This window comes from Dipodomys spectabilis, unplaced genomic scaffold (genome assembly GCF_019054845.1).
Source record: "Dipodomys spectabilis isolate Male_0828 unplaced genomic scaffold, ASM1905484v1 ptg000019l, whole genome shotgun sequence".
In the NCBI taxonomy this organism is placed as follows: domain Eukaryota; kingdom Metazoa; phylum Chordata; class Mammalia; order Rodentia; family Heteromyidae; genus Dipodomys; species Dipodomys spectabilis.
In genome coordinates, this window is record NW_024870696.1 from 12,403,012 (window position 1) to 12,427,615 (window position 24,604).

The 24,604-nt window shown below is 44.2% G+C and overlaps 1 protein-coding gene across 3 annotated transcripts in view; it reads right to left on the reverse strand.

Moving 5' to 3' along the window:
* Nucleotides 1-8,732: 8,732 nt before the first annotated feature.
* Nucleotides 8,733-24,604, reverse strand: part of Npl (N-acetylneuraminate pyruvate lyase) — a 48,493-nt gene continuing 32,621 nt past the window's right edge. For all 3 annotated transcript variants that reach the window (XM_042674342.1, XM_042674343.1, XM_042674341.1), the window contains exons 5-12: nucleotides 23,639-23,696; nucleotides 22,719-22,794; nucleotides 20,595-20,687; nucleotides 17,781-17,929; nucleotides 17,629-17,675; nucleotides 15,952-16,036; nucleotides 12,628-12,667; nucleotides 8,733-9,914 (exon numbers count right to left, since the gene is read on the reverse strand). In XM_042674342.1, coding sequence (XP_042530276.1) covers nucleotides 9,730-9,914; nucleotides 12,628-12,667; nucleotides 15,952-16,036; nucleotides 17,629-17,675; nucleotides 17,781-17,929; nucleotides 20,595-20,687; nucleotides 22,719-22,794; nucleotides 23,639-23,696 — 733 coding nt within the window. In that variant the 3' untranslated portion in view covers nucleotides 8,733-9,729. The remainder of the gene's footprint in view (nucleotides 9,915-12,627; nucleotides 12,668-15,951; nucleotides 16,037-17,628; nucleotides 17,676-17,780; nucleotides 17,930-20,594; nucleotides 20,688-22,718; nucleotides 22,795-23,638; nucleotides 23,697-24,604) is intronic.

Sequence of the window (24,604 nt, forward strand, 5' to 3'; positions counted from 1 at the left end):
CGGTCGGGACCGATCTGAGAGGCTGCCCTTTCTTTGTCTTTTGTGTTTGGAGGTGCACGAGACCCCCCCCCCCCCCCACCTCCAAACCATTTCTGGCCTTCCGTTTGGGCTCAGCCTCGGATGCCATTTTAACCACTGAGATCACGGGCCTGCACCCCCACGGCCGGGCCTGGAGGCCAACTAGAGTTACCTCTCCACAGGCCACGGGTGCGAGGGAAGTGCACGGCCCGTGGGGCAGGCCGGGCCTGGAAGAAGAGATCCTGGAGGATTCATCTCCCGAACTGGATAACACAAGGCCTCCCCCCTCTGACCAGCGAACCAAATCCCCATCCCTTCTCTTTTGTCCTTTGTTTAGCTCTGTGTGAGCTCCAGCTGTGAAGCTGGCCTTCCGTTGCAGCTGATTAATACGCTTTGGGGTTTTTGTTTGTGTGGAACCCGGACAACCTAGGAACTTGAGCATCTACCGCCAAACCTCATCCTAAACCCAAATGGGTTCTGTGCATGAATAAACTGCTTACAATAGCCGCTGGAGACTGTGGCAGGAATATATTGAATTTAAGGACATCCTTGGCTGCAAAGCAAGATCCTGTCCCCTGAAAAAAATCCTGTCCCTCACTTAATCTCAGTTTACTTCATAGATTAAAATTATCCAGGGGCTGATAGTGTAGTTCAGTGGTAGAGTGCTTGTCTAAGACGCCCACGGTCGTACCTTCAGCCACAGAAAAATATGGAAATCTCTGGAGGAAAAGAAGATGTAAACTTCTCAGTTGAGGACTTAACCTCAGAGGCAAAGGCCCTAGATTCAGTCACCAGTACTACAACTAAGCAAGTGGGAACTGTCACTTGTGCCTTCCCTCCTTAATCTTTATTATAATCCTTGAAGAATCCATCACTTTCACTAGTATCAGGCTAGCACTCCCAGCCATATCTCCAGCTCTTTACCTGGTCCTCCTTCCTTCCTTCCCTCCCTTCCTCCCTTCCTCCCTTTCTCCCTCCCTCCCTCCCTCCCTCCCTCCCTCTCTCCCTCCCTTCCTCCCTTCCTCCCTTCCTCCCTTCCTCCCTTCCTTCCTTCCTTCCTTCCTCCCTCCTTCCTCTTTATTTATTTTTGCCCTAGGGCTTGAACCCAGGTCCTAAGCACTGTCCCTGAGCTTCTTTTGCTCAAGGCTAGCACTCTACCACTTGAGCCACCATGCAATTTCTGGCTTTTTCTGTTTATGTGGCACTGAGGAATTGAACCCAAGCTTCATGTATGCTAGGCAAAACACTCTATCACTAAGCTACATTCCCAGCCCTGTAATTCACATTTTTGATAGAGATTGTGGCCCTGCTCATATAAAGAAAAAAAAATTATTGCTGAGCACCAGTGATTTACACCTGTAATCCTAGCCACTCAGGGATGAGATGAGGATCGCAGTTCCTAGGCAGCCCTTGAATTATTCCAAAAAGCCAGAAGTGGAGCTATGGACCAAGTGATTAGAGCACAAGCTTTAAGGGGAAAAAAAATGCGCAAAGATAGTGGCCAGGCCCTGAGTTTAAGCCCCAGGATCAGCATAACACAAACAAAAATTTATGATACTAAATTTGAACTCTTTGAAGGATCTGGTTAGTGGTTCATGATGGATTTCTGTTGGAAGGCTGAAACTAATATGAGCATATATGCATAGGAAAAATTTTGAGGTGGTATAGACTTGATTCCTGAGAACAACAAATGCTACATATCTTTGCCTCTTCTCCAACTCCTTCAGGAGCCAGTTATTAACCATGTAATATCTCCTCACTGGACTCAAGCTGGGGTATGATTTTTCTTGCTCCATTCTGGCTTTCTATCTGAACAGATCCCTCAGTTGCTCAGGGTTGGTCTTGCTTTTCTCTTTAGTCAGGGGTAAGGGATCAGAACCGGTCTTCTAGTTCTAGCTTTCTGCCTTGCAGGGTAGGGAAGCCCCACAGAGAGTTTTGATGGAACTTAGGTGATGGGACTTTGCTGCTTCTGCTTGACTCAGCTGCTAAGTTTTCTTTTTCTTTTTTTTGCCAGTCATGGGGCCTGAATTCTGGGTCTGGGCGCTGTCCCTCAGCTCTTCAGCTCAAGGCTAGCGCTCTACCACTGGAGCCACAGCGCCACTTCCGGCTTTTTCTGTTTATGTGGTGCTGAGGAATCAAACCCAGGGCCTCATGCTTGCAAGACATGCACTCTACCGCTGAGCTACTTTCCCAGCCCCTCAGCTGCTAAGTTTTCCAAGCTTTTCATACTTGAAAGAGATCTTTAGTGATAGGTGGGAAATCCTAATTCTTCTAGGCTGGTGACCCTTGCAGCTGTCCAGTTTTTTTGTTTGTTTGTTTTTGTTTTTTGGGTCCAGTCATGGGGCCTGAACTCTCGGCCTGGGCACTGTCCTCAGCTCTTCAGCTCAAGGCTAGCACTCTACCACTTGAGCCACAGCGCCACTTCCGGCTTTTTTTCTTTTTGCTTATGTGGTGCTGAGGAATCGAACCCAGGGCCTCATGCATGCAAGGAAAGCGCTCTACCACTGAGCCACCTTCCCAGCCCTAGCTGTCCAATTTTTGTTGAGCTTTATGTTTGTCTCTAAAGTTGAGACTTCCAAGGCAAATCTCTCTGAGAAACACCATCCCTCAAAAATGAGGAGTTCTTGGGCTGGGAATGTGACTTAGTGGTAGAGTGCTTGTCTAGCATGCAAGAAGCCCTGGGTTTGATTCCTCAATACTACATAAACAGAAAAAGTTGGAAGTAGTGCTGTGGCTCAAGTGGTAGAGTGCTAGCCTTGAGCAAAACGAAGCCCAGGGACCAGAGTGCCCAGGCCCTGAGCTCAAGCCCCAAGACTCGGGGGGAATGGGTGTAAATAAGAGGACTTCTGGAGGTCCTTGGAGAGTACAGCTATCTTCTCACACTCCTCACAGCTTGTTTTCCTCTATGTTTGCTCTGAATGACTGTCATGTCCAGGTTCTGTTTCTTGCACTCCATATCTACTATATCTGTACAATCTTATTCTCCCATAATTTCAACTACCATCTATCTGCAAATAAATTCTGCTATGGATTAATTACTTATGACACACATACCCTCTCTACCAAATTCTTACACTGAATTTCTAATCCCCAATGTGATAGTATTTGGAGGTAGGACTGTAGGGATATAATTGGGTTCAGATGAGGCCATAGTGATATTGATACCTTTACAAGCAAATGATGAGGATGGAGGCCCCTCTCTGTTCTGTGAGTGTATAACAAGAAGGCTACTGCAATCTGGGCACTAGTGGCACACACCTGTAATCCTAACTATTCAGGAGTCTGAGATATGAGAAGCCAAACTGGGCAAGGATGTCCATGAGACTCTTACCTCCAATTAACCACTAAGTGGAACTGTGGCTCAAGTGGTAGAATGCTGGCCTTGAGCAAACAAACAGAGATAGTGTGGGGCCCAGACTTCAACCCCCCCTACACCTACAAACTAGGAAGAGGACCCTTCGCAGCAACCAACCATACTGGTACATACCAGTGTCCACAGTTATGAGAAAGAAATGCTAGTTGTTTAAGCCATGAGCCACTCAGTTTCACCTGAGTGTTCTGTTTCTCTCTCCTTTTCTAGGTGAAACAATCTGCCAAGTTATGCTATGACAATCACTGACTCCTCTGGCCAGCAGCCAACAAGGATCTAAGGGCAGTGGAACAATGAAGGAAGTGAAATTGAAAGCAAATACTTCTGTCCCTGAAGAACCTAGGGATAAGTGAACCTAGGCCAATAGCTCAACTGCAAACCTCATCAGAGACTACCCCCAACTACATTCCCTTTTCTCAAAGCTACCACTTGAACTTTTTTGATGATGATTCTTATAAACTGGAGATGAGTCTCATAGACTTTCATACCTAGGCTGGCTTTGAACCTTGATCCTCAGATTTCAGCTTCCTGACTAGTTAGGATTACAATTGTGATCAACTGATGTTGGCTCTTGCTTAGCTTTTTTGCTCATGAATGTTGTTCTACCACTTGAGTCACACTCCACCCTATGGATTTTTGCTGGTTAGGTGGATTTGTTCCTTGGATATATCTGCCCAGGATGACTTTAAACCTCAATCCTCAGATCATAACCTCCTGAGTAGCTAGGATCACAGGCATGAGCTATTGGTGTCATGCCTCTATTTGAACTTTGAACCCATCAGTACATTAAACCATTCATTAGGTCAGAGCCCTCAGAATCTAATTGTCTCTGGAAATGCTATCACAGACACCCCCCAGCAGCGTGTCTTACTAATCTATTAGGCAATTCTTAATCCAATCCACATGACACTCAAATTTAGTTTTCAGATATGAAATCACCTATCAAGAGAAAATAATTCTCCACTTCTGCCTGCTCTTTCAGAAGTAATTAAAGCCAAGAGGTTAGGAAGACTGGTTCTTTTCCTTTTTCTTTTGTCAGTCCTGGGGCTTGAACTCTGGGCCTGGGCACTGTTCCTGAGCTCTTCAGCTCAAGGCCAGCACTCTACCACTTGAGCCACAGCGCCACTTCCAGTTTTCTGGTGGCTAATTAGAGCTAAGAATATCATAGACTTTCCTGCCCAGGCTGGCTGTGAACTGGGATCCTCAGATCTCAGCCACCTTAGTAGCAGGATTACAGGTGTGACCCACCAGTACCCGGCTAATACTGGTTCTTATTGGGACTCGAACTCAGGGCCTTGCGCTGTCCTTGGCTTATGCTGAAGGCTTTAGTCAACCTCTACTTCTCGCTTTTTTTTTTGGCCAGTCCTGGGACTTGAACTCAGGGCCTGGGCTCAGTCCTTGAGCCCCTTTGTGCTCTAAACTAGTGCTATGCTACTTGAGCCACAGTGTTACTACTGTAGTTTTTTTTTTTTTTTTGGTCCAGTTGTGGGGCTTAAACTCTGGGCCTGGGTGCTGTCCCTCAGCTCTTCAGCTCAAGGCTAGCGTGCTACCACTTGAGCCATAGCACCACTTCTGGCTTTTTTTTTTTTCCTGCTTATGTGGTGCTGAGGAATCGAACCCAGGGCCTCATGTATGCAAGGCAAGTGCTCTACCACTGAGCCACCTTCCCAGCCCATTTTTCTGAGTAGTTTATTGGAGGTAAGAGTCTCACAAATTTTCCTGCCTGAGCTGGCTTAGAAACATGGTGCTCAGATCTCAACCTCCTGAGTAGCTAGGATTATAGGCATGAGTCACTAGTCACATCTGGCTTTTTCCTCGTTAATTGGAGACAGGAGTTGCATGGACTTTCCTGCCCAAGATGCTGTCTCAGATCTCAAGTATCCCAAGTGGCTAGGATTACAAGGGTGAGCTACCAAAGCCCAGGTCATACAGTAAATTCCTTATTTATTTATTCCTTCATTCCTTATTTATTTATTTACTATTTTTGGTGCCCAAGTCCTGGTTCAAGCCAGTTGTGGGGCTTGAACTCAGGACTTGGGCACTGTCCCTGAGCTTCTTTTGCTCATGGCTAGCGCTCTACCAAGGACTGACCAAAAAAAAAAAAAAAAAGGTTTATTCCGGAACTGCAGGCTGCCCCAGGTTAAGTCAGTCCTGCTCCCAGCTGGGAAAAAGGTACCTTGCCTTTGGGCCACATCTTTTCTAGGGTAGGGGTTGGGAGAGGTGTGGCCAGGTAGAGGGAGGTGTGACTAGGTAAGGGGAGGTGTGGCCAGGTGGGAGAAGGGTGTGGCCAAATCGGATCCAGATGTGACCTCAGCAGATTCAGCTGTGACCTCAGCGGATGCAAATATGCCGGTTGCCTAGGCAATGCAGGTACTGGGTGGAGACTTAGCTAAGAGAAGGGAGGAATCTGTCCTACCTTCCTAGGGTGACCTTACAATAACAAATTTGAGTCTAATTCATACTAGAGGTAACCAAGGAGACTTTGTTTTCTTACACTTCAGTTTGTCAAGTTTAAACTTATTGCATTAAAAAAAAAGGGGGGGGGGGCTGGAAGATGGCTTAGTGGTAGAGTGCTTGCCTAGCATGTATGAAGTCCTGAGTTTGATTCCACAGTACCACATACACAGAAAAAGTTGGAAGTGGTGCTAGCTCAAGTGGTAAAGTGCTAGCCTTGAGCAAAAGAATCTCAGAGACACTGCCCTGAGTTCAAGCCCCAGGACTGTCAAAAAGAAAAAAAAAAGTTAAAAAAAAAACAAGCAACCCCTCCGTATACTATTTTTACAATAAAAACATTAAAAAAAAAAACAACAAGCAAGCAGGATTACCTCCTGTAATCCTACCTACTTAGGAGGTTGAGCTCTGAGGAACCAGGTTCAAAGCCAAGCCTGGGCAAGAAAGTCCATGAGACTCATCTCCAATTAACCACCAGAAAACCAGAAGTGGAGCTGTAGGTGAAAGTGGTAGATCACTAGCTTTGAGCAGAAAGAGCTCAGGGACAGTGCCTGGACCCTGAGTTCTCCCCTCACGACCAACAAAAATTAAACATAAAAATAAAAGATGGGGGACTGGGAAGGTGGTTGGTGCTGTGACTCCAGTGGTAGAGTGCTAGCCTTGAGCTGAAGAGCTGAGGGACAGTGCCCAGACTCAGAGTTCAGGCCTCACAACCAGCAAAAAAAAAAAAAAGAAAGAAAAAAAAAGATGGCTGAGATTTGAGGATCACAGATTAAAGCCAGCCCAAGCAGAAAAATGTGCAAGACTATTGGCTCCAATTAACCTCCAAAAAAACAGAAGTAGAACTATCATTTAAGTACTAGTCTTGAGCAAAAAACTTAGGGACAGGGCTGGGAATGTGGCTTAGTGGTGGAGTGCTTGCCTCACATGCATGAAGCCCTAGGTTTGATTCCTCAGTACCACATACACAGAAAAAGCCAAAAGTGGTGCTTAGGCTCAAGTGCTAGCCTTGAGCAAAAGAAGCTCAGGGATAGTGCCCAGGCCCAGAATGCAGAGTTCAAGCTCCAGGACTGGCAAAAAAAAAAAAATACACAGACAAAACAAAAAAACAATAGCAAAAACAAAAAAGCCACCCCCCAAAAAAGAAAAACAACTCAGGGACAGCACCCAAGCCTGAATTCAAGCCCCAGGAAAGTCACCAAAACAAAACAAAAACCAATGAACAGGACTGGGAAGGTGGCTCAGTGGTAGAGCGCTTGCCTTGCATGCATGAGGCCCTGGCTTCGATTCCTCAGTACCACATAAGCAAAGCAAAACAAAACAAAAAACAATGAACAAACTTCCCCAAAACTGGAGATACCTTAGCAAGGGAATTAAGATCCTTAAAAATGTGTGGTCTCAGAAATATAACAAATCAAAGAAAGGTTGGACAAATGGGATTGCATGAAGCTGCAAAACAGAAAAGCAAACAAAACAAAACAAAACAAACTAGAAAGAAAAAAATGTCAACAAAAGGTAAAATATCTATATATTACCTTATAACTTCAGGGAACAAACCCTTCTTAGAAAAGACTTCTTCAAATTAGGGCTACCACAAAGAAACAGCTCAAACAATCTGGGAATAGCTGGATTCTACATGATTTGTCTCCGGCTTTAGGATATTAACAAAACCCCTTTATGAGTCGACCTAGGACCTGGTTGTAAACACATGGAGTGAACTGGGAAACAGCAAAACGCTTCTCAAAACTCAAATGTTTCCTGGTGGTGTATGTGCCCTAGCCACGGGAATTCCAGATTTAGGTAAGCATTTCATTCTGGGATGGGGGTGTGTGGCTCATGTGGTAGAGGGCAAGCCTAGCAAGCTTGAGACTAGAGTTCAAAGCCCCAGACCTACTAAGAACAAACAAAGCCCCCTCTGTAATAGCACTGCACTTGCCAAGTTGACAATACAGTTAAAAAAGCAAGGCATTTCCACCAGAGAAGAGATAAATGTGTTCCCTCAGCTTATCATTTCTATGTAATATCACAGGTCCTTTATTTAAATCCATTCATGAGAACCATTCAGGGTGTCTCAAGAAAAGGAGTCTCATAAGGTGAAAGTTTTAGCAAGGATTTATTTATTTTTGGTTGGTCATGGGGCTTGAACTCTGGGCCTGGGTGCTGTCCTTCAGCTGTTCAGCTTAAGGCTAGCACTATACCACTTGAGCCACTTCCTGTTTTCTGGTGTTTTATTGGAGATAAGTCTCTCATGGGGCTGGGAAGGTGGCTCAGTGGTAGAATGGTTGTCTGGCATGCATGAGGCCCTGGTTTCAATTCCTTAGCACCACATAAGCAGAAAAAGCTGTAAGTGGTGCTGTGGCTCAAGTGGTAGGGTGCTAGTCTTGAGCTGAAGAGCTGAGGGACAGTACCCAGTCCCAGAGTTCAGGCCCCCAACTGACAAAAAAAAAAAAAAAAAGAGTCTCAGGGAATTTTATGGCTGGGCTGGCTTTGAAACTTGATCCTCAGATCCCAGCCTCCTGAGTAGCTAGGATTTCAGGTGTGAGCTACAGCCACCTGGCTAGGCTTCAAATGTTTTTCTGGTCTGACTCTGAAACACATTGAGAGAATTTTTTTATTTTTTTGGTCAGTTATGGGCTTGAACTCTAGGCCTGTCCCTTAGCTCTTCAGCTCAAGGCTAGCAGTCTACCACTTGAGCCACAGCCCTACTTCTTGTTTTCTGGTGGTTTGTTGGAGATAAGAGTTTTACAGCCCTTCCTACCCAGGCTGGCTTTGAACTGTTATCCTCGGATCTCAGCCTCCTTTGTAGCTAGGATTACAGGCATGAGCCACCGGTGACCTTCACCCTAGTCTAAGTTTAGTGTTTTACCACTATCACAAAATACCCAAGGCCAAGTACCTTTATAAAGAAAAGAGGTTTATTTAGCTCATAGTTCTAGAGCTTCAGTGGTATGGCACCATTTTCTGCTGGGCTCCGGTGAAACTTCATAGTGGATGGTGTCATGTGGCAGGAACATAGGTGAGTGGAGAGATCGCATCCCAGTCAGAAAGTCAGTGAAAACTGATGAGTCAACTCAAGCTGTTTGAACAACTTAGTCTTAGAAAACTCCTGAAGGAGAGCAGCAGTACATCTGAAGGGCTGTCCTCATGACTTAAGCACCTCTTAGCAGGTCCCATCTCTTAAAGGCTCTATCATCTTCTGTATCATCACACTGAGAACTAAGTTTTCCACAGATGAATCCTTGGGGCAACAAACTACCTCTGAACCATAGCATCACCCGACAAGTCCCTTTGGAGGAACTGAAGCAAGTTCTCACCTGGCCCAGTCATTGGAGGGTAAACAGTACAAACTTATTCTGAAAGCAGAGCTGTGCAGTGGTGATGAAGACAGCTCAGGAGCCAAGTGAGATGGTATGTAGAGTTGGACCATTTTGAATTTAGTATTAAACTGCTTGCCGAACTGCAACAGCTCAGAGTGTTCCTAGATGCCAAATGAATATCTATTAAAACCAAACTATGTGAGAGTAGTTTAAAATTAGAGAACTTTAAAATAATAAGAATTAGTCATCAAGATAATGGGAGCTCCCAAAGGCAGATGAAACTAAATTAATTACAGTTTTCTCCTGGATTCCCTTTTAGCCATACAAACTGAAAATTCTCTCCAAAATTTTGTAAAATGAATGACTTAGGGCTCCTGACTCCTTTTAGAGATTTCCCCCTCCTATTCACAATATAAAATATGTTAGGCTCAAAACAGAGATTTAAAAACTTATTGACTGATGTGAGATTTCATCGGATAAGAGGTTTAGTTCATCTAAAAAGTCCCTGAGTAAAGAATATGCTTTCCACAGTAATTAGGCCTCAATATTCTCATGTTCATGGACAGAGAGACACTAGCTGCAAGCTTCCAAGTTTCCATCCTTTAAACCAGTGAACGAAAGGAAATCCAGGCTCTTCAGTTTAGCTTCAGCATGATCAGTGAACTCCCTGGTGGCCTTCTGCAGTGGAAGCCGGGGTGGGCCCATTGGAATTCCAGAGACTAGACTCATGATGGCTTTAGTCTGTGACACTCCAAATCCTAAACAGGAAAAACAAGTGAGAAAACTTTATTTCCCTGCAAACATCTCAAAGAATAATAGGTCATATGGCAACAAAGGTCATATGCCCCCAAAGCAAGATAAAAGTTAATGGCAATCCTACCAACGGTGTGTAAGGTGTTTAATTGATATTATGAAAATTTTAGTATTTTTTTTTTTGTCAGTCATGGGCATGAACTCTGAGCCTGGGCGCTATCCCTCAGCTCTTCAGCTTAAGGCTAGTGCTCGACTACTTGAGCTATAGCACCACTTCGGGCTTTTTCTGCTTATGTGGTGCTGAGGAATTGAACCCAGGGCTTCAGGCATGCAAGGCAAGCACTCTACCACTGAGCCACCTTCCCAGCCCCGAAAATTTTATGTTTGTTGAAAGGCTGTATGTCTTTAATTGATGTTGGAAGGTGTTTGAGGTAAAGTGAATGAAGCATCTAGGTATTTGAAATAAAAAAGCATGAAAGCTGGGCGCTGGTGGCTTGTGCCTGTAATCCTAGTTACTCAGGAGGCTGAGGATCAAGGTTCAAAGCCAGCCCAGGCAGGAAAGTCCTGTGAGACTTTGATCTCCAATAAACTACTCAGAAAAAGTGGAAGTGGTAATGTGGCTCAAGGGGTAGAGTGCTAGCTAGCCTTGAGCAAGAGAAGCTCAGGGACAGAGCCCAGGCCTAGAATTCAAGCCTCAGGACCAGCAAAAAGAAAAATAAAAAATAAAAAACAAACATCAAATAAGATCTAGTTTCTGGTGAGCAGTATTCATATATAGAGCAGTAATTTTGAGGACAGACATTGAGTCTACTCCATGCAATTTCAAGGTATGAATTCTCACATCTTCTCTATATATGGTATAGGTAAAAGTGAATTTTACTTTCTTTCTTTTTTCTTTTTTTGCTTATGTGGTGCTGAGGAATCGAACCCAGGGCTTCAAGCATGCAAGGCAAGCGCTCTACCACTGAGCCAACTTCCCACCCCTAAAAGTAAATTTTAGAATCCTGAAGTGTAACCATGTTGAGCATTCAGTTTTTTCTGTGGAAACATATACCTGTGGTCACCATGGATCTACTGTACAAAGCACAGGAGGAAAAGGCAGCATGAGAGCTGGGAAATGCAGAGATGACAAGATTCACATCTAAGGAGATTTTCACAGATGGAAATACTATCTGGAAGGATTGAGAGAGCTAGTTTAGAGTTCTGCTGGAATAAGGAGCAAGAAACATGATAGATGCTTTAGTAGTACTCAGGATGAGGCAGAAAGGCCTTTAATGGGAGTTGGCAACTTTTCCTAAACTTGACCCAGGTTCACTTGGCCCAAAGACCTATCTGTTGTAGAAACAGAGTGAATGGGGCTGGGAAGGTAGCTCAGTGGTAGAGCGTTTGCCTTGCATGCTTGAGGCCCTGGGTTCGATTCCTCAGCACCACATAAGCAAAAAGAAAAAAGCCGGAAGTGGTGCTCAAGTGGTAGAGTGCTAGCCTTGATCTGAAGAGCTGAGGGACAGTGCCCAGGCCTAGAGTTCAGGCCCCACGACCGGACCCCCACAAAAAAAAAAAAAAGAAAGAAACAGAGTGAATGATAGGTAGAATTTCTCATTCATTGTGGAATAGGACATTCTGGAGAAGTTTTTCTACTTAATTCACTGTATTTCCCCCCAGATTTCCTGTCATATTATCCAAACCTCTATCTATCTTAAGAATACTTGTGTTAATAAACTTTCATACTCTTGGGAGAGCTGTCAGTCATTCACAATTTAGTAAGATGTATATTCAAAGTATTTTCCTTGAAATAGTTCGGTCAAAATCACAGTTCAGTGGTAGAATTTCAATGAGCAGAAACAAATCCAGGGAGGGAATGCTAACACAAAAGGAGAAAGAACAGGGAATGGGGGGTGGCTGTGGGGGGAAGCTGAAAGCTAAAATGGAGGACAGAGATTTAAACAAGATTGGTAAAGATCTTTCAGCCTAGCTTACGTGTCATACAGTTGCCCCTTAGGGTTAGTATTAGAAACAGAACTCTGGGCTGGACACTGGTGGCTCACGCCTGTAATTTTAGCTACTTAGGAAGCTGAGATTTAAGGATCACAGTTCAAAGCCAGCTTGGGCAGGAAAGTCTGTGATACTCCTATCTCTGATTAACCACCAGAAAACCAGAAGTGGAGCTGTGGTTCAAAGTGGTAAAGTGTTAGCCTTGAGCACAAAAACTCAGGGACAGCACCCAGGCCCTTAGTGCAAGCCCCCAAACCTACATTAAAAAAAAAAAAAAAGAAAAAAAGAAAAAGGAAAGAAAGAGAGAGAGAGAGAGAGAGAGAGAGAGAGAGAGAGAGAGAGAAACTCTGCCTGCAACATAGCACTTAGAGATGTTCTTGCTGGGTGCCAGTGGCACATGCTTGTAATTCTACCTTTTCAGGTGGGTGAGAACTGAGGATCAAAATTCAAAGCCATCCTGGGCAGGAAAGTCCATGAGACTCATATATCTCCAATTAACTAGCAAATAGGTGGCAGTGAAGCTGTAGCTTAAGTGGTAGAGTCTTATCCTTGAGCAAAGAGCTTGAGCTAGTGCCCAGGCCCTGAGTTCAAGCCACAGCAACCACCTCTAACCCCTCCCCCACACAAAAAATGTTATTGTTGAATACACTTCTTTCTCTAAAGGCTGGAATTCCATTTCCTTTACACCTGGCCATCAGCAAAGCAGGAATCAGATGTGGCACTTACCTAGTTTGATTACAAAGTTGATAAATCTCTGGATGCAAAACTAGAAAGGAATTAAGAAATCTGTAGTCAATCTTACCCAATTGAAAAAACAGTTTATCTAATTTAGCAGTCAAATTAAAAAACTATGAGACATTTTCAGTTAATACCTTGGTTTTCTGAAGGTTTATTAGAATGGGGAAAAACAATCAAGTAAAGCTTGGAGCAGGTGGCTCACATCTGTAATCCTAGCTATTCAAGAGGCTGAGATCTGAGGATCATGATTTGAAGCTAGCCTAGGCAGGAAAGGCTTTTATCTGTAATTACCTACCAAAAAAGCTGTGGCTCAAGTAGTAGAGTGCTAGCCTTTCAAACTGGGGTAAACAGGGCTGGGGATGTTTGCTCACTTGGTCATCTAGCATGGGTGAGACCTTGGATTCCGTCACACACAGTTTATATTGATAAAGGGAGAGATAGATAAGAATGATTCCTCTAATTAATGGATAGCAAGTCCACTTGAAAATCAGAGTTCTCACAAATGCAGCAGTGGTACTCACTAGACACGACATTGAAATGAACAATACAACTTGTGGGTGGGAATGAGAGGGAAAAACTGGGAGTAAGGGAAGGGCTAACACTGTCCAAAAAGAAATGCACTCTTTACCAGACTTATGTAACTCTAACTTCTCTGTATACTACCTCTATAATAACAATAAAAGAAAAGAAGAAAACAAATCAAGCCAGGCTCACGCCTGTAATCCTCACTACTCAGGAGGCTGAGCCAGCTGGGGCAATCCAGGAGACTTATCGCCAACAAACTACTCAGAAAAAGCTGGAAGTGGCACTGTTACTCAAATGGTAAAGTGTTAGTAATGAGTACTAAGAGGCTCAGGGACAGAGCCCAGGCCCTGATTTCAAGCTCCAGGATCAGCAAAACAAACAAACAACAAACAACCCCCCACCCCTCAGTTCTCAATTATTTGCGTTCAACATTGCTCCTTGGGTTGAAAGCTGAAATCAAAGATCAAACATTCTATGATTTTTGGCATATGACTCAAAAAATGTTCAAAGAATTGAGTGATACTGTTGTACTAGGTTTTTTTTTTTACATTACCTATGAATTCATATGATAAGATTTCAGAGCACTTACTTCTTTAATAACAAAAATCATAAAGAGTTTTAATGTGGAACCTGAACACATTCTGGCCAGTGGTGTTTCCTGGAGCTTCTACTACATTACACGCTAGGCGATAAGCTACTAGAGTTGGTGCTCTGCCTTCCCAGGAGATGGTGCTGTTGACTAGAGCTGCTGGGCAGTGGGGAAAAAGAAAAGCCCAGAAAAGCCCAGAGGAGCTGGGATTGTAAATTGAAGATGCCATTGTTTTATTCTGCCCTTTGTGACCTAGGTTACTCTGGAACCCACCTCTGACCTGTCCCTTCTCTTCGATGAAGGCTATAGCCCTGTGACTACAAGGATTTATTCCTCCTTATGACTCCCAGATACTGGTGCATTCCTGCATGGGGAGCCTGGCTGTACCCCGCATCTCCTTACCGTATGACCTCAGTCTGCATCGGCTATTGTGGGCCTAATACAATAAACATGCTCAGGTTTTTTGCTCAGCCAAAATAGAAAATAGAGGGAAAGCAATAACCTTAGCTCTTCTTTGCTGGGACTCCTATTGCTGTCCCTAACTTTGTTTTCCTCCACTTGGATCCAGGATGCCCAAGGACTTCTATTTTTGTTGTTGTTGTTGGACGTGGGGCTTGAACTCTGGGCCTGGGCGCTGTCCCTCAGCTCTTTAGCTCAAGGCAAGTGCTCTACCGCTAGAGCCACAGTGCCACTTCCGGTTTTCAAGTGGTTTATTGGAGATAAGAGTCTCATGGAGTTTCCTGCCCGGGCTAGCTTTGAACTGCAATCTTCAGATCTCAGCCTCCTGAGTAGCTAGGATTACAGGCTTGAGCCACCAGCGCCGGCACTCAGGGACCTCTATAAATAGGACATCTCCCCTTTCCCTGATCTATCTTAGCATCCCCCCAAAAAGGGGAGGGAGTAAGGTTAGGCACCTTTTTATTCTTAGACTGGCAGGGGCCGAAGAACCTGGGTTACTGCCCTATCTTGCGTGGTGAGGGTCTGAACTCAGAGGATGCTGTGGTGTACAAAGGCATTGGAGGGTCCAAAGCCTCTCCCATAGCTAGAACCAGCAGCTCCATTATGCTACCCTTAGCATAGAGCCTCTGTTGTGCAGTAACAAAGCTGTCTGGAGGCCTGTGTTCCACTCCTCGCCCCCCCCTCTGATTCATAAGTATCAAGTCAATAAAGCATTGACCCCCATGAACAAGGTGATGTAAAAAAATGAGTCCTACCTCTCAAAAGTAAAATTGCATTTTACTTTTCTTTTTTTATGTACTAGGGATTGAACTCAGAACTCTGGGTCTGGGTGCTGTCCTCAGCTCTTCAGCTCAAGGCTAGAGCTCTACCACTGGAGCCACAGTGCCACTTCCGGCGTTTTCTGTTTATGTGGTGCTGAGGAATCGAAGCCAGGGCCTCATGTTTGCAAGGCATGCACTCTACCGCTGAGCTACCTTCCCAGCCCCTGGGCGCTGTCTTTCAACTCTTTAGCTCAAGGCTAGCATTCTACCACTTGAGCCACAGCACCACTTCCGGTTTTCTGGTGGTTTATTGGAGATAAGCAGCTCACGGATTTTTTTCCTGCCCGGGCTGGCTTTGAACCGCAATCCTCAGATCTCAGCCTCCTGAGTAGCTAGAATTATAGGCAAGAGCCACCAGTACCTGGCCATGCTTTGGTTATTTTTCATATAAGGTCTTACTCTTTTTGTTGAGGCCAGCCTCAGATTTCAATACTCTTAACCTCTGCCTCCCATACCTAGGATTACAAGTAGATAATTTTTTTTTGGGTCCGGTTGTGGGGTCTGAACTCTGGGCCTGGGCGCTGTCCCTCAGCTCTTCAGCTCAAGGCTAGAGCTCTACCCCTTGAGCCACAGCGCCACTTCCAGCTTTTTTCTTTTTGCTTATGTGGTGCAGAGGAATCGAACCCAGGGCCTCATGCATGCAAGGCAAGCGCTCTACCACTGAGCCACCTTCCCAGCCCCTACAGGTAGATAATTAAGATCCTTTCTAGTCATTCCTGTGTGGAACCCATAGGGGACACAGATAATGAGGACAGGTCCCATTCTAAAGAAGATAAAGTAAGAAACACTAAGAAAAGGCAACTAGAAGCAGATTAATGAAGGAAGATGTGGTAGGAATGCTGATGAAAGAGGGGAGGAAGGACCCTCAAGGTGGGAAGGAAAAAGGCTGGATTTATGTGAAGAGAAGACAAGGTTTACCTGATAGTTCAGTGCTGAAGAGAAGTCCTTCCTTTCAAAAGCCTCCAACATCTGGTTTGTCTTTTTTCCCAGGTAGTTATAGGTACTACAAGACAACAGTAAATATTACAGGTTCAATAACTCAATGGGAAAGGTCCAGCCTTACACAACTTTCTGCTATCTAAAAACCACAAAGGACATATACAGCCTTCATGCTTGTAATCCTAGCTACTCAAGAGACTATGATCTGAGGATTGCAGTTCAGACCCAGCTGGGGCAGGAAATCGAATTAAGAAACAAACAAACTGAAAGTGGAGCTGTGGTTCAAGTGGTAGAGCCCTAGCCTTGAACAAAAAAAAGCTCAGGCACAGTGCCTAGATCCTGAGTTCAAGCCCCAGGATCAGGAAAGGGAAAGAGAAGAGAGAGGGAAAGAGGTAGAGTAAGAGAGAAAGAGAAAGACAGAGACAGAGACAGAGAGTTCCTGGAAGAGCAGGTGGAGGATGACTTGCCTTGGCTGGTCCTTTGTTGGTCCTGGCATTTATCCTCTATGTAGTCAGTTTGTATTCTTCCTCTTGGGTTTTATGCTGTTTTATTTATTTTGTGCTGTACCGTAGCTTCAACTTCGGGTCTTGAGCTGTCCCTAAGTTTTTTTTTTTGCTGGTCCTGGGGCTAAAACTCAGGGCCTGGGCACTGTCTCTGAGCCTCTTTGGGCTCAAGGACTCAAGCTCAATGCTCTACCACTTGAGCTACAGTGCCACTTCAGGCTTTTTCTGAGTCATTTATTGAAGATAAAAGTCTCACAGACTTCCCTGCCCTGGCTGGCTTTGAAACGTGATTCTCAGATCTCAACCTCCTGAGTAGCTAGGATTATAGGCGTGAGCCACCAGTGCCTGGCTTCTTGCTAAGCTTTTTCACTCACAACTGCTGTCTAGTTCCAGCTTTTTGGTGGTCAATTGGAAATAAGTCTTGTACTTGTCTATCTGGGCTGGCTTTGAACTGCAGTTCTCAGAGCTCAGCATTCTGAGTAGTTATGATTAAAGGCACAAGCCACTGGCACTTGGCTCCATTTTCTGGTATTTTATAATGTACTGTCTTTTACATAAGCTACTTTGCATGGATTTCTTTTGTTTGTTTGTTTTTTGGGGTCTGGTCATGGGGCCTGAACTCTGGGTCTGGGCGCTGTCCCTCAGCTCTTCAGCTCAAGGCTAGCGCTCTACCACTTGAGCCACAGCACCACTTCTGGCTTTTTTCTTTTTGCTTATGTGGTGCTGAGGAATCGAACCCAGGGCCTTGGGCATGCAAGGCATGCGCTCTACCACTGAACCACCTTCCCAGCCCCCTTTGCATGGATTTCTGTTATTGTAGCCAAATTTCTGACAAAGCCAGCATGGGTCCATCCTTAACACACAGATCACAGGGCTCTGCAGAGCCAAGAGCAGGTCCTGTAGAGTTACAGCTTCTGTGCATATCTCAACTTACCGTGCTCACCTGTCTCACCAATGCCTGCAATGGATACTTCTACATAACAACAACTGAGTTTATAGTTCATTGCTAAGTCCTACTTAATTTTCTTCCACTGAATGGATGTAGGACTAACAGGTCACTTCTAGAAGAAAGGATCTACATGCAAGACATATACTGGGTGCCTTTATGGAAGATTTCAGTTTGTATTTCCTGGGAAAGAGGAGTCATGCTTACCTGCCCACGGCTCCTGTTGCTCCCATCACCAGACCACTCAACAGTTGCTAATATGAAATAGACAAAAAGCATTCACTCTTATGCCATCATATAAAAAGCTCCATGAATTGCTCTGGAGGGAAAGACCTGAACAACACTATGGGGTGACTTACCTCATCCACCCCAAAGAGCAAAGCAAACTGTCGCTGCTGATTCTGATCAACACACTGCCCGAAGTCCAAGAGATCGGTGTCACTGAATTTCAGCCCTTGGAAGGTGGGGATCTTATCCTGAATCCCATCCAACAACTCCTCAGCACGAACTGTTCAAAACGGGATGCTTCATTAACCCACACAGCAGCAGAAAACATGTACCCTGGAATCAGCACTGAGCTGCCATAGCCGCTGTCTGCCAGAATTGACTGCCAGGGGGCTGGGAAGGTGGCTCAGTGGTAGAGCGCTTGCCTTGCATGCCTGAGGCCCTGGGCTCGATTCCTCAGCACCACATAAGCAAAAAGAAAAAAGCTGGAAGTGGCGGTGTGGCTCAAGTGGTAGAGTGCTAGCCTTGAGCTAAAGAGCTGAGGGACAGCGCCCAGGCCCAGAGTTCAGGCCCCACAACCGGACCCCCAAAACAAACAAACAAACAGAATTGACTGACAATGGAATAATCTCCTGCCCTTCAGTAGTAGCCCCTAAGTACATGTCAAATGATAACCTTAAACTTGCCATTCCTTGAGGAATGGAAATGTTAGATGGTATTTGTGATGCCTATACAATGAAGTTTTTCTAAACCCTGAAGGAAGTCAGGAGCAGGTAGCTCATGCCTATAATCCTACCTACTCAGGAGGCTGAGATCTGAGGACCGAGATTCAAAGCCAGCCTGGGCAGGAAAATCCATGAAACTCCTTTTTTTTTTTTTTTTTGCTGATTGTGGAGCCTGAACACTGGGCTGACGCTGTCCCTCAGCAATTCAGCTAAAGGCTAGCACTCTACGTCTTGAGCCACAGCGCCACTTTCGGATTTTGTTCTGCTTATGTGGTGCTGAGGAATGGAACCCAGAGCCTAATGCATGCAAGGCAAGTATTCTACCACTGAGCCACTTTCCCAGCTCTCCATGAGACTCTTATCTCCAATAAATCACCAGAAAACTGGAAGTGGTGCTGTAGCTCAAGTGGTAGAGTGCTAACCTTGAGCTGAAGAGATGAGGAACAGTGTCCAGGCCCAGAGTTCAAGCCCCACAACGAACAAAAATAATAAAAACAAGGGGGGGAGGGGGGAGGCTGGGAAGGGATGTGAAGGATAAACAAAGGAGGAGGCTGCAATGCTTGGTAAGAAATGTACGTATTATCCTGCCCATGTAACTGTAACTCCTCTGTACAGTATGTTCACAAATAAAATTAAATTAAATTTAAAAAAAAAAAAAAAGAAAAAAAAATAATAAAAACAAAAACAACTCTCCTCCACCCCAAACCCACAAAAACCCTAGAGGAGGCGGGCACTAGTAACTCACACCTGTAATCCTAGCTACTCAGGAAGCTGAGATCTGAGACTTGCAGTTTAAAGCCAGCCTGGATAGAAAAGTTCATGAGACTCTTATTTCCAGTTAACCACCAGAAAATTGAAGGGCAGTTGTGGCTCAAATTGGTAGAGCAAGCACTAGCCTTGAACAAAAGAGCTCAGGGAAAGCAACCAGGCTCTGAGTTCAAGCCAAATGACTGACCAAAAACAAAACAAAAAACAAAAGAAGCAACAACAACAACAACAACAAAATCCAAGCCCTTAAGCCAGGCACTGGTGGCCCACACTGGTAATCCTAGCTATTTAGGAGGCTGAAATCTGAGAATTGTGGTTCAAAGCCAGCACAAGCAAAAAAGTCTGTAAGACTCTTATCTCCAATTAAGCATTAAAAAGAAAAGGCTGGAATTGGAACTGTGGCTCAAGTGGCAGAGTGTTAGCTTTGAGGAAGAAATCTCAGGGATAGTACCTAGGTTCTGAGTTCAAGTCTCAGTACTGGCACAATAAATAGACAAATAGATAAAAATAAAAAACTTCTAAAGGACAGGGTTCAGGTTTCTGGTTGCTGAACGCATGGTACACCCAGAGAGAACATGGAAGCCCCAACATTCCTTCTCATCTACCTATGCATCTCTTCTTCTGTGTACTTGGTAGTAAAATGGAGTAGTCGGTAAAGTGTTTCCCTGAGTTCAATGAGCTGCTCTAGTGAATTAATCAAACCTGAGGAAGGGATTGTGAAAACCCCAACTTGCCATTGGTCAGAGTGGAGGTCCCAAGCCGGGACTTGAGACTAGCAGTGGAAGGGGTACAGACTCAGGGGACTGAAGCCTTCACCTGGCGGGTCTGGTGTCTTCCGGTAGATAGTGTCACAATGGCGTTGCATTACTGTACAATCAAGTTTCCAATATATAATTGGTTGCTGGCAGAGAGAAATCCCTTCCCCACCACAATCCAACATCTTGATTTTGGTGACCAGAGATGAAATGTTTTATGAAACATGTGACAGTAAGAAAGCCTTTTTTTCCTCAGATAATTTATAAAGCACAGTCTTGGGCTGGGGATATAGCTTAGGGCCAGAGAACTTGTCTAGCATATATAAGGCTTTTGGTTTGCTACCTAGCATCACCAATAAATAAATAAAGGAAGAAAGAAAGAAATGCCATCTAATTGTAAATATCTCCTACTGAATGTAGGAGTCAGAAGAGATCACAGTAACTTCCTATGTGAGAGACACTGAGAATTCCATAGCTGCAAAGTAGACACAGCCCAGCTTCTAAGGGGTTTGCAGTCCCATATGGAAGCTAAGGACGCCAGGTGTTTGCTAGAAGAGCCTAGAATCCAACTCGTCTGTCATGGTGTGCGTCTGTCATGGTGTGTGTTTGTGGGATAGTGTGAAATGGAGTGGGGATTGCTTAGTGAAACAGATATGAAATATGAGAATTGGAAACAAATACTAGAAGAAGCAACACTTACTCTTTACCCCTGTCAAGGCAGGAATATGATAGTAATAAAATGGCAATTCAGGGGCACTGGCAGCCACCTCCTTTAGGAAATTAACCAGGACATCTGAAAGAACAAAAGGAAAAGTCATGGTGTGACCAGGTGTATAAAATAGTGGCTTTCCTTAAAAAAAGAAAACCATCCAATAAAGTGTAACCACTCTTATCATCCCTCATATGGCCACTACAATGTCTTTGAAAGTCATTTCATTTGAAGACGAGGTTTTCTTGCTATAGACATCTATATAAGGTGAATATTTTCCTACTGTAGCAGACTATTAAAAATTGTTGGTGGGGGTATATGTCATTGTTAAGTGCATAGTTAGTCTGCTCAAGGTCCTGGGTTTGATCCCAACAACAACAATGACAACAACAACAACAAACACACATATACACACACACACACACACACACACACACACAAATCATGCACTAAAAGGCTCTCAAGGCTAGGACTCTTCCTCTTGAGCCATATGCCACTGCCAGCCTTTTCTGTTTACATGGTACTGAGGAACTGAACCTAGGGTTTCATGCATGATAGGCAAACACTCTAACACCAAGCCACACTCCCATCCCTGAAGATCTTTTTAAACAAAGTTTTAGCAGGCTGGGCACCAGAGGCTCATGCCTGCAATCTTTATTTATTTATTTATTTATTTTTGTCAGTCATGGGGCTTGAATGCTGGGCCTAGGCGCTGTTCCTCAGCTCTTCAGTTCAAGGCTAGTGCTCCACCACTTGAGCCACAGTGCCACTTCCAGCCTTTTATGTTTATGTGGTGCTAAGGAATCGAACCCAGGGCCTCATGCATGTGAGGCAAGCACTCTACTGCTGAGCCACCTTCCCAGCCCTACGCCTGCCATCTTACCTACTCAGAAGGCTGAGATTTGAAGATTGCAGTTTGAAGCCAGCTGGGGCAGGAAAGTCTGTGAGACTCATCTCCAATAAACTATTCAGAAAAGGCCAGAAGTGGCACTGTGGCTCAAGTGATAGAGCGCTAGTGTTGAGCATGAGAAGCTCAGAAACAGTGCCCACACTCTGAATTCAAGCCCCGGGACAAAAAAGAAAAAAAAAGTTTTAGTAGGGTTGGAGCTTAGTTGGTAGAGCACTAGCCTGTGCAAAAGTATCAGGTACTGAGTATGAGTCCTGGTCTTGACCAAAAAAATAAAAGCATTTTAGAAAAACTGTTCATGTAAAAGTTTGTAAACCACATGAAAAATATTTGTAAAACCATATGAAAAATATTGCTAAAGTCTTCATTATAAATGTCCAAATTAGCAATATTTCACTTACCTACATTAAATATTTCCTATCAACAGAAGGCAATATGATTTCAAGCAAAAATTCACTTGGCAAAGGCTTTAACTATGTATACAGACAGAAAGCTACAAGTGGAGGTTTGGCTCAAGTGGTAGACTGCTAGCCTTGAGCAGAAAAGCTAAGGGAGATTGCTTAGTTCCAGAGTTCAAGCTCCAGTACTAGCACAAAAGAAAAAAAAAAAAAAGAGGACATGGAATTTCAAAATGATCATCATATATTTCTCTTTTTAAAGAAACATAGTTCCATCCTTTGACATGTGGCCCAGAAACTCTACGTAACTGATTAGACCAGGAGTCTACACCTGACCCAAATACAGGCACCTGGCAATCTGAATTGCATAGATGATCCAGTTAGATTACCTGGCAAAAAGAATTGAAGTGCTAATTTAATGCAATCTCTGTTATGGATCTAGGAGAGCAAATATTCCAGGGATGCACTCTGTCTTAAAACCTTCATGCCTCTAGCTTAGTCCTTTATGAATTGAACATTAATATTTTCTTTTTTTGGGGGGGAGTCTGGTCGTGGGGCCTGAACTCTGGGCCTGGGCGCTGTCCCTCAGCTCTTCAGCTCAAGGCTAGAGCTCTACCACTTGAGCCACAGTACCACTTCCAGCTTTTTTTCTTTTTGCTTATGTGGTGCTGAGGAATCGAACCCAGGGCCTCATGCATGCAAGGCAAACGCTCTACCACTGAGCCACCTTCCCAGCCCCAACATCAATATTTTCAATGGAAGCAAGAAGCAGGCAGTGTGAGGCACTGTGCACTTGGAGCCAGCTCTTACCTTTGCTCCATGGCTTGAGAAAGAAAGGTGCAATGACAGCAATGCCATCGGCTCCTATTTCTGCAGCATGTCGGGCCTGTAGAAGAAGAAAGACCACACTACAGTACCCATTTATTTTTTCTTTAAAACCAGTGGCTTTTAACTGTTTCTGCCTTTGCCTTTTGCTCCACCTAACCTGCTAATCAATTCCTAAACCTAGAGTAATCTAATTATTTGTGTGCTTGCTCCTATGTTCTAGGTACAGTGTATCTAGAGAAAGTTTACCAATTTGGTGCCAAGTGGTGGGATGATAAATTTCTAACTAAAAACTAGAAAAAACAGGGGCTGGGAAGGTGGCTCAGTGATAGAGTGCTTGCCTTGCATGCATGAGGCCCTGGGTTCGATTCCTCAGCACCACATAAGCAAAAAAGCTGGAAGTGGCGCTGTGGCTCCAGTGGTAGAGCGCTAGCCTTGAGCTGAAGAGCTGAGGGACAGTGCCCAGGCCCAGAGTTCAGGCCCCATGACTGGCGGAAAAAAAAAAACAAAAAACTAGAAAAAACAATTGGTTTGTAGCTTCATCGAACAATTCTGCTGTAATTCAACTTTCTTCCCCTGCTTTAAGGCAGCAATTACCAATGACTTCTTTCCCTTACTTCCAATCCCTTCTGTCCAGCAGAGCGCTTTTGCTTTCTACCTCAGAAAGAAAACAGAAGTTGGCTCAAATTCTGCTCTTTATCTACAAACTCAGCTGCATCTTGGGGGAAGGTCTCCTGATCTGCAGGGGTCACCACTTTGCTTTCTGCTTGTCAATGGTGATTTCCTGAGGTCCCACACCTCCTCTAGTCAGCATTGCCTACATACCAAATATATCCATGACAATACTAATTTCAGCAGAAAAATGGAGGTCCCCTGAGTCATGGCTCTCAGATGGGTCTACATACCAGTTCTTGTGACTCCTTCAAGCTCAGTGCCCCTACGTGAATCACCACCTGGTCCAACCTGCAAAAGAGAAGCATTGTAAGTTGTCTAAAGTTTAGAGGACATTGGAAGGCAGCACCAGCCTTGTCTGTGCTTGTTTAAGCAGTTAACTGATGCCTTATTCATCTCAAGATTATTAAGTTTTGCTGTGATTTTTGATCTTAAATGAATCAATTAAAGAGAATATGATAATATTTTGCCAAATAAAAATATTTAATATACAAATAACAAAAAAATCAAGACATTGTATTGTAAGTGCAAACACTAAAAAGATACAGTGGTATTATGCATAAACATATCTGGCTTGAATTAGAAAATTAAAATTAAATTGTCTCTTTCTTCTCACTTTATGAAACGTCTCCATTTTGCTGCTGCTGTTGACTGTGACTACCTGAAGAGAAGTGCTTGGGGAATTATAAGCTGGCAGTGCGTTTAATGTCATGTATTCATTCAATGGTTATGTGGAAAGAGAATTTTTGTTCCCCAGCCAGGATTCTATCAGAATAGAATAATAGAATCTCCTATCCAAAGTTATACACACTTCTCTCAGAAAGCTTAGAAATAGAACTTTTTTCTAATCAAGAGCTTCATTATATTAGAAATGTGAGCAAAAGGGCATTAGCAGGTTCAAATAGGCAGGTGTAAGGAACATGAGATCAGCTTCCAGGAGGTATTCTGTATAAATACTCCAGACCTTAGTCTAGCAAAAACAGTGGTCTTTTCTATCCTCTTGAAGGTAATAATAGGTTTAGGATTGCTCCCCCATACTTAATCACAACAAACTGAGGTAGAAAGAATAAGTTAAGAGAAGCTTAGCTGGAGGCTGGGAATGTGGCTTAGTTATAGAGTGCTTGCCTAGCACGCATGAAGCCCTGGGGTTGATTACTCAGTACCACATAAACAGAAAAAGCTGAAGTGGTGCTGTGGCT